Source organism: Lissotriton vulgaris, chromosome 11 (genome assembly GCF_964263255.1).
Source record: "Lissotriton vulgaris chromosome 11, aLisVul1.2, whole genome shotgun sequence".
NCBI classification, from domain to species: Eukaryota; Metazoa; Chordata; class Amphibia; order Caudata; family Salamandridae; genus Lissotriton; species Lissotriton vulgaris.
This window is the reverse complement of record NC_141699.1, coordinates 706611393-706629684: the sequence shown is the minus strand read 5'-3', so window position 1 is coordinate 706629684 and position 18292 is coordinate 706611393. Positions and strand designations below refer to the sequence as shown.

Genomic DNA, 18292 nt, shown 5'->3' with positions numbered 1-18292 from the left:
AACCTGTATACTGTTGTATCATGATTTGTCCCATTCGGCTTAAAGAAAGCATGTTAGCTCCACAGAAGTATCATGCACAAGATGCCAATGCTCATATCAATAGACCACACCAAATGTCACTAGAAGGATTTCTCACAAAGGGAAACTTTTTTTGCACAACCAAATAGAATTATCTCTACTAATGAGTGACTAATACAAGCATGCTTTAAACGTAGCCAAAATTAGAAAACTCATTTTCCACGTAGAGGGGTGTAGATGGACCTTCTGTTTACATGTTCCATCAAATGACACCACCTCAAACCTACAAACAGGGGTAAGAATAATTTAACTATGTTTTCCCACAGTGTGTGACTACAGGGTGAAGATCCCCTGATTTCCATGATTGAGACCAAATATCTAAATTCTTGGGTAAGGGTGTGATGAACTAATTGTATGTGTATACTACCACTATTCCACACTATGGGCCCGATTCCGATCCGGGAAAATTACCGTCCTTACGAATCGCATCCGGAGCCGTCTCCGTACGACTCGTTCACACGCCGTACGACCCGACGAGTTGGATCCAGACCGGGGTATCAGGACGCGAGTCGTACGGTCCACGTCAGGTAAGGGCGATTCGTAGGGATAAGTGCACAATCACATACACACCGTACGGCGCGTACCCCCCATGATTGCAGGGGTACGACGCGTACCCCTGCGATCATGGGAGGTACGCGCCGTACATCCAGTGTACATGGGTTACGCGCCATACACCCAGCATACTTGGGGTATGGTGCGTACCTCATGTACGCTGGGTATACAGCGCGTATCCCCCATGATCGCAGGGGTATGCGCCGTGCCCCTGCGATCATGGGCGGTACGCGCCGTACCCGGGGGGGCCGTACCGTACCTGTTTCGGGCGAACTCTGCTTTTATGACTGTTTTCAGCTCCCGTGAAAAAAAGGGTTGTACGGTGTGTACCTGACACGTATCGTACTTGCTGGGTCGTATAAACCAGCCGCGAACTGTACAGATGTCGCGTACAGCGGGTTCCGAGTGAGACTCATACGGGGATTTGATTCGTACAGTCTCTGTATGATTCGTACAGAGTCCAGCTTCTGGTACGAATCGTACTTCGTCGTTTGAAGGGGGACGTTGCAGGGTACGATTCATACGGAACAACCACTCCGAACGGCTATTCGAGCGCTTTTTACCGGATTGGAATCGGCCCCTATGTATACTGTGCTTCGCTGCGTGGTGTGCCTCACTTCACAAAAGATGAAGCATGCAAAAACCAAATATAAGTACTGAGGCGAAGGTGCAGTTAATGTAATTTATACTCTCTTGTCCACAGAAAGTATCCGATTGCAAGCATGCATACGAAATATAAGCAACTTTCATAGGATGCGTTTCTGTTTTGTCTTTGTCATTATTCATTGTTATGTAGTATGCAATAAGTGTTAGAACCCATTCAAACTATTGTACATTGACCAGTAGATTTCCCAATGTCCTGACAAAGGCTGGTGACCCACAGGGTTTATACATGTTGGCCAAAACATGTTGACCTTCTACACATTAATTGACAAAAAAATGTATAGCCCTATACTTTCCACTTTGTGATTCTAATATACCTAGGGAGGATACAAGCATTTGTCGTTAGCACCTCTCTCGTCTTCTCTCAGTGTTAGAAGGATTTGCTTTGCATACACAGTAAACATGTCCTTTCATGTCATATTCCTAATAATCTTTTGCTGCTGCAAAACCACTCGTCAAGGGCACAATATGTGAGGAGAACCACATCTGTAATAGGTATTCTTTGTTGGACCTGTTTCTTTGTGCTTGCTCGCACTGATGGCCGTGCTCACATTTTTTGTCCCCTTCATTACATAGTTTGATTCACTGCCATGGTATTCGGGCTTCTTCAGTACTTTAAATATTTTAGCTGATATTTGTACTTGATAATTGCTAATACCTTTCCTAAGCTTGGTGCTCAGGGGTTCAGACGCCTTAGTGGTCTATTGAAGCACATGCCAGTGAAAAGAGATCAGCCAGTTTTCTGCCTTCGCACCTAACCCTGCCATTGTTTTCTCTTTGTAGACAGCCTATTTCTGTACATATCATTATCTAAGAGGTATACTGAGTACAGCAGTAGCTTAAGTTGCACACCATAACTGGTGAGTTTCAGGTTCTTTTTGGTTTTGTGTTTGTAGAACTATAACTGACTTTCGAATATGTTTTTTCCATTGTATTTCTTGGGTTTTTATGATGTACCACATTTCCCCTCCATGAACCCATTCTGCCCTGTGCACAGCCTTTTTTGCAGGCTATGTGCTCAACCAGCTTGAACTGTGCACAGCAGACTTTGGGTGCTAAGTTTGCTTTGCTTTGCTCTGGACTTACTTTTCTTGCTGGCATATATTGTATACAGTTTCATCAAACAGCACCATGAAACTGAGAGGTTGTACAACAGAACAACGCACGGAAATAGGTCACAAGCCTTAAATCAATCAATCAATCAATCATAGCATTTGTAAAGCGCACTACATACCCGTGAGGGTCTCAAGGTGCTAGGGTGGGGGGAGCTGCTACTGCTCGAAGAGCCAGGTCTTGAGAAGTCTCCTGAAGGTCAGAAGGTTTTCAGTCTGCCGTAGGTGGATTGGGAGGGTGTTCCATGTCTTGGCGGCGAGGAGGGAGAAAGATCTGCCGCCGGTGGTCACTTTTCAGATGTGGGGAACGGTGGCGAGGGCGCAGTCTGTGGAGCGGAGCTGGCGGGTGGGGGTAGAGACTGAGTCGGCTGTTGAGGTATGCTGGTCCGGTGTTGTGAAGTGCCTTGTGTGCGTGGGTGAGGAGTTTGAAGGTTATCCTCTTGTTGACAGGGAGCCAATGCAGGTCTCTCAGGTGAGGTGTGATGTGACTGTGGCAGGGGATGTCGAGGATCAGCCGTGCAGAGGCGTTCTGGATGCATTGGAGCCGTTTCAGGAGTTTTGCCGGGGCTCCTGCGTAGAGTGTGTTTCCGTAGTCCAGTCTACTGCTGGCAAGGGCCTGGGTGACCGCCCTTCTCATTTCGGGGGGATCCACTTGAAGATCCTGAAAAGCATGCGTAGGGTGTTGAAGCAGGACGAGGAGATGGCGTTGACCTGCTTCGTCATAGAGAGGGTTGAGTCAAGGATGACCCCTAGGTTGCGTGCGTGGTTGGTAGGTGTTGGGGGTGATCCTAGTGCAGTCGGACACCAGGAGTCGTCCAAGGCTGAGGGGGTGGATCTGAGGATGAGGACGTCCGTCTTCTCCGAGTTCAGCTTCAGTCAGCTCTTCCTCATCCAGTCGACGCCGGCCTTTATTCCTTCATGGAGGTTGGTTTTGGGGGTGTGGTGGTCTTTGGTGAGGAAAAGGATCAGCTGGGTGTCGTCGGCAGAGGAGATGATGTTGAGGTCGTGCCGTCGTGCGACGTGGGTGAGCGGTGCCATGTAGACGTTGAACAACGTTGGGCTGAGGGATGAGCCTTGGAGTACGCCGCAGATGATCCCGGTAGCTTTGGAGTGGAAGAGGGGAGGCAGATGCTCTGTGTTCTGCTGGAGAGGAAGGAGGAGGTCCAGTCCAGGGCCTTTTCTTGTATTCCGGCATCGTAGAGGTGTGTACGAAGTGTGCGGTGGCAGACCGTGTCGAAGGCGGCTGACAGGTCCAGGAGGATTAGGGCTGCGGTTTCTCCATTGTCTAGCAGGGTCCTAATATCATTGGTGGCGGCGATGAGGGCGGTTTAGCTGTTGTGGTTGCTGCGGAACCCGGACTGGGACGGGTCCAGGATGCTGTTCTCCTCTGGGAAGCTGGTCAGTTGTTTGTTGACGCCTTTTCGATGACCTTTGCCGGGAAAGGGAGCAAGGAGATGTGTTGGAAGTTCTTGAGGTTCTTGGGGTCTGCCTTGGGTTTCTTGAGTAAGGCGTTGATCTCTGCGTGCTTCCAGCTCTCAGGGAAGGTCGCTGTCTCGAAGGAGACGTTGATGGTTTTTCGGAGATGGGGTGCGATGGTGTTGCTGGCTTTCTTGAAGATGTGATGTGGGCAGGTGTCTTCCGGGGATCCGGAGTGGATGGTGTTCATGATCTTGATGGTGTCGTCATTGTTGATGTTGGTCCAGGAGAGTAGGCGATTGGTGCGGGTGGTGCCCGTGGGAGCGGGGGTCTCAGTGGTTGCTGTGGTGGTGACGGCATTGACGCTGTCATGGATGTCTGCGATCTTGCGGTGGGAGAAGGTGGCCTGGGAGTCACAGAGGTCTTGTGAAGGGGGGATGTTGTTGGTGTTGGAGATGGGTTGGAAAGTTCCTTCACGATGTTGAAAAGCTCTTTGCTGTTTTGTGCGTTGTTATCTAGGCGTCTTTGAAAGAGGTCCTTTTGGCAGATCTGATTAGGTGGTGGTACCTGCGGGTTGCGTTCAAGGATACCAGTTTTTTTCGAGTTTTCGGCAGGTTCGCTTGGAGGCCTGGAGGTCTTCGGTGAACCAGCTGGCTTTCTTGCTGGTGTGGGTGTTGCAGGGCTTCTTGAGCGGGGCGAGGGTGGTGGGGCAGTTGTTGATCCACTGTCTGAGGTTGCGGGCTGCGTCATCGGGGTCGATCGGGTCTGCGGGTGGGCTCTGGGCGAGGGTGGCGGTTTGCTGGTCTTCAGTGACTCTGATCGAGCGGCGGTGAGGCATCTGCTGGGTGTGGTGATGCGTGGTGGGTTTCCGGAAGGTGAAGTGGATGCAACAGTTGTCGGTCCAGTGGAGTTCGGTGGTGTGGTTCAAGAAGACATGGGAGCTTGCTGAGAAGATGGGGTCAAGCGTGTGGCCGGCGGTGTGGGTGGGTGTTGTGACAAGTTGTCTGAGTCTGAGAATGGCGAGGTTGTCGATCAGGGTGGAAGAGTTGGAGTTGTTGTTATTCTCGAGGTGAAAGTTCAGGTCCCCGAGGAGGATGTAGTCCTTGGAGGCGAGGGCGTGTGTGCTGACGAAGTCGGCGATGGAGTCACTGAACTGTGGTCGGGGTCTGGGAGGTCTGTAGACAAGGGTGCCTCTGAGGGTGGTGTTGGGGTCGGTGTGGATCTGGAAGTGTAGGTGTTCGGCGGTGCTGAGGGAGTCGTCGGTGTATGTGGAGAATTTGAGTGTTCCTGTGGATGATGGCAATTCCTCCTCCTATTCCGTTGGTGCGATCCTTGCAGGTGATCTTGTAGCCTTCCGGGGTGGCTATGGCAATGTTGGGTGCCGAGGAGGGGTTCAGCCAGGTCAGGAAGGCGACGCCTGGGGTGTTGGTGTCGAGTAGGTCCCAGAGTTCGACTTTGTGTTTGCGGGCGGAGCGGGTGTTGAGCAGGATGCATCTGAAGAAGTTGGGTTCTTCGGTGGGTGGGTTGGTGGGCCGGATGCTGGTGAAGCTGCAGTTCCGGCAGGAGAAGGGACCTTGGGTGTGTTTCGGGACGGCCAGGCAGCAGGTGCGAGATCGTCTTGCGTTGAGTGCATGGAGGGTGCTGGAGTCATAGCTGTGTCTCGTGTCGTGGTGGCTGCGAGATCGTCTGGCGATGAGTGCGTGGAGGGTGCTGGAGTCGTAGCGGTATCTCGTGTCATGGCGGCCGCGAGATTGTCCGGCGTTGAGTGAGTGGAGGGTGCTGGAGTCGTAGCGGTGTCTCGTGTTGTGGCGGCACGGGGGCAAAGGGGTTCTGATGTTGGGAACGGTCCAAGTGCGGACAGCCGTGGCGCGCCTGTTCGCTGCATGGCAACTGCGCAGCCTCCATATGAGGGTGGTAGGGAGGGAGGAGCAGCTGGGAGGTGGGAGCGCGGCACCGAATGGGTGCTGAGGGGGCGGGCTGCAGGGGAAAAAGCGGGGGAGTGGGAACAGCGGGAAAAATGGAAAAAGAAAACACAAATAACAGAGAAAAACATGTTGCAGCAGTTTAACAGGGGGGGACAATAGCAGCAGGGCCAAATAACAGCGGTGGCACAAGATCGGTAGCAGTAAGCAGAGTGGGGAGCGGGCTACCCTGAACCGGGGGCAAGGGTCGATCTCCCCGCTGCTGCACTGCCTCCCTTTAAGTGGGTAATGAGGGAGGAGCAGGTGGGAGCGGGCGGCGAATGGCCGCTGAGGGTGTGGGCCGCAGGGGAGACAGCGGTGGGAAAAAGCTGCAGGAGTGGGCACAGCGGGAAAAATGGAAAAAGAAAACATAATAACAGAGAAAAACAAGTTACAGCAGTTTAACAGGGGGAGACAATAGCAGCAGAGCCAAATGACAGCAGTGGCACAAGATGATTCTTAACCTCTTCCATGCGTCAGATGGCCCTCAGCCGTCCAACGTCACGGTGGGCATGTGCAGAGGACGGCCAGGGGCCCTCCGAACCCCAGCCACTCATTATTCCACCAGCACCGCCCCACTCTCTTGTGCGACACAAGCATAGGCATGGGTACTGGCATAGATTAGGCAGCTATTTCTGTGTGCCCCACACCCAAAAGGAAAGAATCCGCTTCTCCTCCTATGTAGTCACTCCTCCTGCAGGCTCAGGCACTCTTCTTCTATTCTGGATACTCTTGCCTCGAAGGACTCTCCACAAACATGGGCACAATAAAGTGTGAGCTCTCTGCATCTGGCTGTCATCAGTATTCCTGAAGCAATAATGAGCGGCAGACAAAGGGGAAAACCTGCATGGAAACTTCCTGAACTTGAACAATGGAAAGTGCAGGCCCACCCCTCACCCCTACCCTCAACCAAAGGACAGTTATTCGGAAAATCCTATCAGCAGGCCTTTGATTAGAAGACCTTCACGTAATTTCTAAAGAAAGCCCTATGTCCATCCTTCTCACTTCAGTGTATGGGTCTCCACCCTCCACCCCTTTGCCTACAGTTATATAAGTAATACACTTCTAGTGAACGGGGAAATTGTCTTTGTTCTCCGTCGTGTACCATGCTAAACCAGAAACATCCAAAATGGACCCCACTGGCTTCAGTACTCAGTCCCACACAACATGCAGAGCCCTACTCCCATATATGTGCCACACACACTGCATGTACATGCATATGGGATATCAGCTCAAGGATTTAGGTTTCAAATCACAATAGACCATTAAAAAAGAGTGGTCAGTAGACCATGCTCTCAACACAGAGAAAAGTTCTGGTCACTCTACAGAGTCACAAAACCAGACACATTGGCAGCACTACTTCATGGCATACTCATAAGGCATGGATTGGAGTTAACTGGTCACTATGCGGTTACACTGGCTGCATTCCTCCAGGTCACAAAACTGGTTCTATACTTCATATTACCAGGAACCAATTAGGTCTGGAGGTGGGTGATAGCATAGCATAAACCGGGGGCCCGAAATTAAAGTCAAGATACCAGTTTCACATGGGACCGGGCTCTCAGGATAGGGGTCTAACCCTGATCATCTTGCATGAGACATTCCCGTCCCAACAGTAGTCAAGTGTTATATGTACCCAAGCCCTAGGTTTGATTCTCATAACCCAGATTGCTCATTATTCTAATTTGTACTCCACTGGCATCAATGTTAAATCACCAGCACCCCTGCCATTAGACCCCTATTATGGGATGCCTCCTCAACGTGGTAAAGCTCTGCTTAAACCCTCCTTCGTAAGGCTTTTCAATACAGCTGCTTAGTGCTGCGAACTCTGAACAGACGGTGTCCTGACTCACTTTCACAAATTTGAGGGTATAGTTATAGTCTTGTGATAACTTTTTATCACTAATTCAGCAGCTTACCACAGCCATATCAGTATAATAAAGACCTTTTTGGAACATTAAATGGATTGTGTTTATATTGTCATCACCCATTGTAAAGTTAACTCCTAATTAAAACAAGTTTTCAATATATTATCCTTATAATGTTAAAGCACCTCATTTAACAGATAGTTGGCAAAACATTTGCTTTCAGTGGTGTAAAGAAGTTGACTGCTTGCATGTACTTTTTAAGAAATTGGGTTATTGGTTGACTAGGGTAGGGTGTGAGCCCTGGTCAAGCAGCAACCACAATGTTTGTCAGGGTAAGACACAAGCAAACTCCAAATTAACCTGTGCTCAACCCCCTGGTAGTTTAGATCAGAGCAGTCAGATTTAACTTAGAGGCAATGTGTAAAGTATTTGTGCAACACATCAAACAGCAACAAAATTAAAGTACACCACAAAAGGAGCCCACAACAGAATTAAACAAATTGAGTGATTTTTTCAATAAATAAACCCAAAATGAAAAAAAAACAATTAGTAGAACCGGAGATATTACATTTTAAAGTATTTAGAGCAAATTGCGCCAAAAGGAGTAAAGCGCAAAATGGGGATATCTTGTTGCTCCGGACCGGGACGAAGTCACAAGCTGAGGCCAACCACGATGGAGCATGGTCCAGCTACAGGTACCTAGTTGGGTCAGTGGAACAGAGTACCTTAAATCATGGTTCTCTGAGTGTTGCATGAATCCACTTTGAATAAGCATCGGGTAGCCGAAGCAGAGTCCTGTTGCATTGACATTGAGGATTCCGTCGGTGAGGGCTTGCGATGTGAAGTCTGAAGTCAGAGATGTGTCGAGAAGTCGGGGTGATGCGCCAGTTCTGCGGAAATGCAAGGCTACAATGCAGAGTTTGTCGTCATCGTCAAGGCTGCCTTCAACGAGAGATGAAATGACCCTGCGTCAAGGATGCCATGCACAAAGCATACAAAAGACGATGGAAGGCTGCTTGCAATAAATCTAACCACTGGCAATTCCTCTGGGTACCACTCCAACCCATTGTTTTTTTGCTCATCATGCCACCTCAGTTTGGACCCAGCCATATGTAGATCAGTCTGGACCCTATTCCTCATGGGAACAGTGCAGCTCGAACTGTCAAGCCAGAATCTCCCTGAACTGGAACACAAGCAACCCAGGACCAGTCTCACCCTAGTTATAGATGCATGGAGAGCAGTGGTTCCAAAGATGATTCGGGCTGCGGCAGCGATAAGTCTTTGCAATGGGTCCAAGACATGGAGCAGCCGAGATGTGCCGGTTCAGCTCGAGGTTGCGCTGTGCAGCAAAGGAGATTAGTCGATTCCATTGGGTCCACACAGGCTCACAGAGCACCTTAAGCCCACTTCCAAGGGTCGAGGACTCAGGTGCCATCACTTCGAAGGGTAGACTCACAGAAGTCCAGATGCAGATGCAGGTAGTTGGGAGCCAATTAGCCCTTGGAGTCACTCAGGGTTCTGGGTTCAAGGGATGCAGGTCCAGTCCTTCTCACCTAGGCAAGAGGGCAGCAGTCAGAAGGTCAGCACAGCAAAGCAGAAGTCCAGCAGAGTAGCAGTCCTTCAGCAGCACAACAGTCCTTCTTCCTGGCAGAGTATCCACGGGTCCAGAGGTGTACTGAAGAGTTGGTGTCTGAGGTCCAGTATTTATACCAAGATGTGCCTTTGAAGTGGGGAGAAACCTCTAGAGAAATGCCATTAAAGTGCACAGATGCCCTGCCGTCCCTGCCATGGCTTCAGACTAACTACAGGTGGTATGCAGCCCTTTGTGTGGAGACAGGACACAGCCTATTCAGGTGTAAGTGAGACTGGGCCCCGCTCTTCACTCCCATCCTGCCAGTGATGACTGATCCAGTCACACCTAAACTCCCAATGTGTGTGACTGTCTAGGAGGAATACACAAAGCTCAACTGCCATCCACACCCAGTCTGTGGACTAGAGACAAGCTGCATTCACCAAATGGCTAAAGCAAGAAAATGCCATCTTTCTACAAGTAGCATTTTCAGAATTGTAATTTAAAATCCTAGTTCATCATAAATTGGGATTTTAAATTAGAATTCCAGAGGCATCAAACACGATCCAGCTATCTTTTCCCATTTGGAAATGTAATAAGACAACTCCAATGTTATCCTATGGGGGGTATAGGACTTGCAGAAGTGAAAAACAAATTTAAGAGTTTATCACTACCAGGACATGTAAAACGTAAAAGTACATGTCCTACATTTTAAATACATTTCACCCTGCCCTCTGGGTTGTCAATGGCTTACCCTATGGCCAACTTACATATATTTAAAGGAAGGGTTGGGCCCGGGAAAAAGTTTATTTTGCCTGGGGGAAACGGCAGTTTAAACTGCTCACACAGGCTCTGCAATGACAGGTGTGAGACATGTTCAAAGGGGTTACTTAAATTAAGTGAATGGCACAACCAGTGCTGCAGGCACACTATTAGCTTTTCATTTATTATAGACTTATAAGTAAAATAAATATGCCAATTGAAGAAAAGCTAATATTGCCAGGTTTAGAGGAGTAGCACATGCACTTTAGCACTGGTTATCAGTGGTTAAGTGTACAAAGTCCTAATGCCAGCAGAATCGAGATCAGAGAAAAAGGTGGAGGAAGGCAAAAGGTTGGGGGGAGGAAGAACACTCTAAGGTTGACAGGTCTAACATACTTGTTTGCATTTTCCGCAAGAAAAAAACTCACAGGCCATATATGAAACATCAACCTCACCATCCAAACCCCTTCCGTGTTCTCGTCGGCCAACGGCCAACAGGAGCACGCCCTCCCCAGTGCTGCAAACGGCCAACGGCCGACGCAGCCCCGCCCACTTATTAGAACGCCCGCACCACGGCGGAATTGCCGCCGCGGTTAAGGCGTTAAAGTAAAACATTGTTTGTGTGTGGGCATATGTGTGCACTAGAAACCAACAACGAGTGTACAGAGTTCCCCACAGTGGATAGACTAAAGTAACTAAAGAAAACCTCTCTCTCTAGGAGTGTCTGGGGTAGGGATTGGGATAATCCCTTAATGGAATTAAGGATGCCTCACACAAGTCAAAGGTTGGACGGCTGTTGCCATCCCACCCGATGATCGTACAGTGTCATCATTGGCTTCCTGCTCCTGCGGCAGGCTGGCGATGCAATGCCCGTCGGGTAAAACTCAGTGCTACGCTTTAGCGGAGTTCTTTTATTCCTTAGCCAATGGGTGCATGTGTGTGAGGGGCCTAAGAGAAGGTGCAAAAGTGAGCGTGAGTGAGGTTTAAAAGAGGTCAGTAGAGTCCATTAGGAAAACTTTAATAACATGGCTCACTGCCTTATTAAAAATTGGTGAAAATGAGGGGTACTGAGGCGTAACAATTAGGGTGATCAAGCCTCATTCAACCCTCAATCAAAGTGTGATCGACATGTTTCATGCCTCTAAGGCAATTCATCAGGACCAAAGTGCTCATCAACTTGCTGCAGATTCCCCAGTGATTGAAGGAATCGAGTATACGACCTGTATTGTGTCGTGGGATTAACCCTTCATAGAGGACCTCCCCAATACCGTAGTCCCTGATTGATGGGTCCCACAGACTGTCCTAGTGGGGCCAGAGCTGTGTGGAAGACACCTGAATCGCTTCTGGCATAGGGCACGTCGTCACCTACCCAGCCCACATCGGAAAACTCGTAGGACAGCCGGTCGAGCCCTCACAAGCATTAACTATAGGGACAAAGGGCAAAAAGACAAGTCAAGTGAATGAATTGTGTATACATTTAGCACTGCCCAATTTGTACTACATACATGGACAAGGTGTACACAGCCCTGTCTGTGGCTCACAAAGTGCATGGCCTTTGGGCATGATGTGCACTAGTTAAATACAGGGTTAATTACTATATAGGCATGTTTTTGTGCATGCCTCATGGATGGCAACATGTAACAGCTCTATATGGAGTGCTTTTTGATTGCATCATACATGCTACAAACATTTATATATTGCAATTATAGGGCATGCGCTCATGCATGATAAATGCAAGATAATTAGCCATATACACCAAGGCCTGTGTTGTTGATGACATGAGAAAAGTAATTACTGACTGAATGGACAATGTAATTGGTAATGATTTAATTAGTTAAGACGTGCGAAAGGTTATGAGCAGTTCTTTGGAAAGTTATATTTACCAAATTGTGGATATTACATCCCTTCAAGTTTTTTTTTTGGGGGGGGGGGTGTTGAAACATGTTTTCAACGCAGGTCAGTTGGTAATCTTGTTAATGTAGCATAATGTTCTTCAGCTAGGCTTTTTCTGCAGATTTCTTTGATATAAATGGCATTTTCTGTCCATGCAAAACCTACAAGGCATGGGCTCCAGTAAAGGTTTTCTGCAATGTATTTTTCCTGAACCTATGCCTATAGTATTTGCAGGGCATTCACTGCAGGCATTGGATTATAGTGCTGGCCCTAGCCTTTCCTTGCACCTGTAACCATGCAAAATAAAATAATTATCTGTGCTTATTACTCATGCTCATTGCACCCTAAGGACATGACCTGGGTGACGCCCTGCAAATGCTTGAGAAAAGTCAAAAGTCGCAGCTATGCCTTCTGACCAGTAACTGTGCTAGAAGTACCAAGAGGTCATGGCCTGTGTCCTTCCCTTGGAATAGGAGGCACAAAGCATGACTATTTATTTATTTATTTATTTAGAGTTTTATATAGCGCTAACATGACCCACAAGGTTATCAGAGCGCTTTACATATGAATAGGATGCAAAAGGTAAGCAAAGCAGACAATGATAAGCAATAATAACAGTCACAATTAAATGTACATGTAGTGGTGGTATGAGGACGGGGTGAGGAACTTCCTCTGGAACCAAAAAAAGAAAAACAAAGATACAGAACAAACTAAGGTGCCGCGCAATATAGTGCAAGTATAGCCTGTAAAAATAGTCAAGATTGATGCGACACGGACCTGTAAAGTAGGGTAGGTATTTGTTCATCAATAACAGTTTTACTGGTGCTTTGAAAGTCGCCAATGATGGATCAACTCGGATTTCAGAAGGAAGGGAATTCCAAATTCTTGGGGCAGCACTAGAGCAGGCCCAGTCATAGGTTTTCTTCTTCTTAAATTTCTGTGGTTTCAGACTTAAGATGTATTGTTTTTTGAGGATCTAGCTTCACCAGATAGCTCCTGTTTTTGAGCACTGTACATCGGGGAGTTGGAGTATAGGGCTTTGTGTGTCATGCATGCAATTTTTAGTAGAATTATTGCCTCAAGAGGGAGCGAGTGTAGAGATTCAAAGCCGGTGAAATATGGTTGTAGCGTTTAGATTGGCTACTGAGCCTTGCAGCTGAATTAAGGGAAGCCCTGAGGGGGTCAACTTTAATCTTGAAAGGCCTTAAAGGAATGTATTTCCATAGTTCGACCTGGAGATAACTAGGGCATGAACCACTGACTTGAAGTCCTAGAAGGGGTCGGAGACTTTAATTTTCTTTAGGGTTCTCATTTGGAAGTTAGCTACTCTGGTAATTGCGCTGATGTTTTCCAGCATGTTTAAATTCTTGTCAAGTGTTATTCCGAGTGATTTTGTGAAATCAATGACCTGTGAGATGCAATTGAGCGCAGGTAGATGTTTCAACTATTCCGCAATGTCTAGTGAGTGCTTGGGGGGTGAAATAGGATAAATTGTGTTTTGAGAGTATTTCTTTTGAGGTGGTTGAAGGTCAGCCAATTCTGAGTTTTTTTGTAAAGTTGCATTCAGATAACTTATATCTTCAGGAGAGGAGATTTTAAGGTAAAGTTGGGTGTTGTCCGCATACATGTGATCCTTGATGTTAGATGCTTTCAGAATTTCAGTTAACAGTTCAGTGAACAGGTTGAAGAAAGTGGGTGAAATTGAGGAACCCTTAGATAGGGAGTGGTTCATCTTTTTTCTTTTGGAGCGATTGTTGAGGAATGAGGCGAACCAGTATAGGACAGGACCAGAAAGTCCCATCCTGTGATCCAACAAATCAAGGAGGCTGTCATGTTTGACCCTATCTAATGCTGATGAGAGGTCAAGGAGGATTAGGAGGCAGGATTCATTGTGATCAAGCATTTGCAATGCGTCATTATGCTCTGCACTCAGTACCAGTCAGCAATACTAGCAGTACATCCGTTGCATCTGAGCTCATTACCCACGAGCATGGTACCCAAAACATTCATGACATGCAAACATGCCTGAGCAATAATGCTCATAGAGGGCCTGATCTAGAATTTGGCTGATTAAATATTCCATCATAAACATGACAGATATCCTGTCTGACATATTATATTATATGCAACTTGTAATACAGCGGGAAGTATATCTGTCATGTTTGTGACAGAGTATCCCACCCGCCAAACTGTTAAACATGCCCAGAATATGGTCCTTGCCAATTCCCTCGCACACAGTATTCATGTTTTCAGGAAACCCAGGGCATGGTTAAGGCCAAGCTACATGGCCTCTCAGCACAGATTCAACCATGACCACAGAATCCTCAAGACATGCTCTTTTATTATAGCTTTTTTAATGTTCTCGAGTCTCAAAAAGCCCCCAGTCTCTGAACGAGAATGACAATTTCTGGTATTTCCCTCACCTTTAACAATTTACACAAATTTAGCAAAATACAATGTACTTTAACAAATTCAGTTTTTTAGGTCTGTCCATGACATAGCTTTAGCTTTCTCATCTGCCTCCTCTTTTTCGAAAACATATAATAGAAATAAAAATACTCATACACACATGCGTAAATACATGCATACATAAATATATATGTTAGGTAGCCGTTCCATGGGTGGTGCATAAAGGTTCCCATACATCCACCCATGGATTTTAAGGCAAGTCCATATGACTTGTAGGCATGAGTTTGTGCCAGAATGGTGCACCTGCCTGAGGGTGGTGTAACGAGGAGAATTTTTTTTATTTCTCCTTGGTATTTCTTCTTTGCATGGGTGCTGAATTCTGCAGCACACATACAAAAAAGAAATAGCCTCAAAGGATAGCTTTTGTGCAGGAAGGGATCCCTTCCTACACAAAAACCATGCTGCCCTTAACGCAGAAACCCTTGCACTAGAGTGCAAGGGTGCCTGTGTTGGCGCTAGGCAGCCACAAGTGCGCATGTGCATGGAGAGAGCGAAACTGGTCTATTTCTTTGAAGATATGGTGCAGTTCTGCTCTCTCTCGTTGACGTAACGCAGCAACTTCATTTGCTGCTCTGAGTGTGTGAACTCTTTTAAAACATATCCTCAAAGTTTCGTCAACAGAAAAGTTTGATGCCCATCAAATAGCATATGTTTAGACATTTGAGCTAGCATGCATTACGGACAAAAAGGCTGATAGTGGGAAGCCCTGAAGTTTATTTGTGGTTAAGAAATTTTACACAAAGAATACTTAAAGACTTTGGACAAGTTACACTTCTTCCCATGATACCACCACTAAGCAATGAAATCAGACGCATCAAAAAGAAAAGTTTTTAAACTTTTGGGGGCTTACTTCCAAGCCCCTTGCAACGCCTGAATGTCATTTTATCCCATGTTAAAAGTGATGCACTGACGGCGCAAGAGGCTTATAAATAAGCCCCTTGGAGGTGGGAGATCGGTTAGGTTGATGGTCTTCTATAATATCCTTTACTAGTTATACTACTGTATGTAACATTGTTACATGATTGTACCTCGAATACACCTAAAACTTTGTTTACTTGTAGCTGGGGTATCTAGTACACGGTAGAAGAAAGCATAAAAGAGCAGTCTCGCAGTATTTGTATTTACTATGTATTTACTATTTTTTTTCTTCTTGACAATTTTAAAGAGATCTGGCTCACATTTGCAGAATCTGCCCTATGACTTGTGGGAGGCTTCAATATCATATCAAAACAGCAGAGTCTCTTGATGTGTGGTTGGCTTACCTCATTGACTTGTGCCTGTGTCTGTTGTAATCTTCTGTTACTGGTCGTGTTCGGGGGTTGGGTAGGAGCCCCTGCTCCGGGAGCACCTCCTGCAGTTTGGCTGGGAGCTGGGGCAGACCTGAAAAGGATCAATGGAAGTTACCACTGTGTGCTAATTAATGGCAACTTTGCATTTTAGGTTCAAGACAAAAAAATATTCACTAATGTCAAGTTACTTTTGGGATCATTATTTTTGTTGGACTGCAGTGTTTAATACCTTTGTTGGGGCTATACAGAATTACGCAAGTAGTAGAAGTTGTACAACTTTCTTGTATGACAAAAAAAATCTTACATTATACAATTAGTGCTGGAACCGGCTGTGTCTGGCTGTCTGAATTAATGTCCCCAGCCAGGCTGAACTAAAGCTCCCGTAAAAGGCAAATGATTATTCTCGGTGCATAACCCGTGCTCACCCTTGGGCAGCTTGGCACTGAGTAGTCACACTCATTGCGTGCAGTGTTGATTAGAACACTGGGGTTGCTGGTATACGCTCATCACTTACGGTTGGCCAAGGCATATGCCAACCTAGGCAGGAGCGCAATGGTTCTTCACATGCCTGCCATGGCAGACCCAATATCAGGGCCGGACTGGGAACAGAAACCAGCAGTGGCAAACTGCTCAGCCGCCCACCCCCCCCTTCCCCGGGATGAGGGGGAGTGAAGCTGAGCAGTTTGCATGGGCCGGTTTTGGCAGATTCTGTTACAGGGGGCCGATATGCCGACCCCCGGTAACAAAAACGGCCCCCAGGGGCCCAAAACCAGCCCCCACCCTAGCAGCCTACCGGGGAAATGCCTGGTGCCCGCTATGGCCAGTCCGGCCCTGCCTGATATAGGGTTGACAGCTATCCAGTGGGTGACACTCAGTGCTACGTCCCACTACTAGCAAAGGCTGTACCCACCCCAGGTAATTGTATAACCTGTTTACAGGGCGCATCGAGATCCAGCACCAAAACCCTATTGAATCCACACCCTCTGCCTACTCCGGGTAAGGCATGCGTGTGCACCTTGCCTCTGCTGTACAATGGGGAGGTGACCAGTCTCCTAAGGTTATGCAGAGAAAGTCGGCAAAGACTGGGAGGAAAAAGCGAAAAGTTTAAGGGTAATTTCCCCTAAGGAGGCCATGTTCAACAATTAGAGTGATTTGAAATATGGCAATCTAAACAGTTAAAATACACCAGAAAGCCTGCAGTGCATTTTAAAAACGAATAAATAGAAAGGCATTTAAAATGTAATTGTAAAACACAAACTGTAAATCCAAAGTCCATTCCTTCATTAATGAAAATCCAGGGTCAACAATTAAAGTACAGATTGATAAAATGCAGATAACATGACAAAGTCTATTTGTAAAACATTATGAGTGGTCTGTAATAGAAGTTAATGGAAAGTTTGGAATCATAAATTCTCTGTGATTCGCATGGAGATTGCAGTTGCTGACCCCAGCCAAACTCTGTGTGAAAAAACATGTCGGAATTAGTGCAGAAAAACGGATTCATGCATTTTTATACACCCAATTCTCGTAATCATCATTATTTCCCTGTTCATGTAATTACTGGGACCCCAGTAATGGTAATTCTGGGGCAAAGAAATAACGAGGATGAGACGTAAAGTTCCTAAGGTCTGGCTTCATTTTATGTAGGCCTCGACCCCATCGTGACTAATGTCATGTTTGCTATTAGACGTAAATGTCGCCCTAGCTTATTTTGCTAAGAACTACAAAAGCGTGAAGCCTTTTGATCGATTTTCTACCATGTTAAGGCTGATTAAGAATGGCAAATATCGATTACAACGAAGGCATTACAACGTAATGCCTGTACAACACAGTCAATACAATGCAAGTTCCATTACAATGCATGCCATTACAACACATTTCCCTTACTGACCAACACCTTCCCTGAGGTAAGCAGCCGAAGGTGTTAGAATAGTCATTTTTGTTGTAATGGTGCATGCGTTGTAATGGCTTGTGTTGTAATGGCATGCATTGTAATGGAAGTTGCATTATAAAAAAGCATTGTAAAGGTACGTGTTGTAATAGTTTGCATTGTAACATATACATTCATTAAAAACACATACCCACATATAACCAAAATAGTATAGTCCGAATTGATGTCCTTTTACCTTATATGTTAGTAGGGAAACATCTAGGATGCATACCTTGATGCACATAATCTATGTCAGACATTCTTAAACTTATGTCAGAAATTCCAATCTCTGATAAGTTTTAGTACATATGGAAACCACTTGACCACTTGTGAAGAGAGGTCCTTCACTCATATTTGCGCCCAAGATCCTGGCAGAGATGCCCTAACCTACAGTTGGCACACTTCACAGATTCTACACCTCGTCTGAAGCTGGTACACTGAGTCCCGGAGGAAGACTGACTGACTGCTACCACAGTGTGTGATTGTACTTCGATGTGAACACTGTCTTTGTGCCTCCGCTGATAAAGGCGGCTCTTGGTGTAAACAAGGAATGCAATACATCTTCTCTCCCTATGAAACTCTAGGCTGCAAGTTGCTTTGTCTTCCATGCGCTCACAGTATAGCGCAGAAAAGTAGACGTTAGGGTCTATGGCCCACATGCATCAAGCATTTTTGGAGTCGCAAACGGTGCGATTCCTTAAAATCGGCCGTTTGCGATTCCAAAAATGC

The 18292-nt window shown here is 46.6% G+C and overlaps 1 protein-coding gene across 1 annotated transcript in view; it reads right to left on the bottom strand.

The window, feature by feature from the left end:
• Nucleotides 1-18292, bottom strand: part of LOC147683352 (vesicle-associated membrane protein 2-like) — a 302743-nt gene that overhangs the window by 113850 nt on the left and 170601 nt on the right. The window contains exon 2 of the mRNA XM_086943781.1: nt 15607-15724. Coding sequence (XP_086799907.1) covers nt 15607-15724 — 118 coding nt within the window. The remainder of the gene's footprint in view (nt 1-15606; nt 15725-18292) is intronic.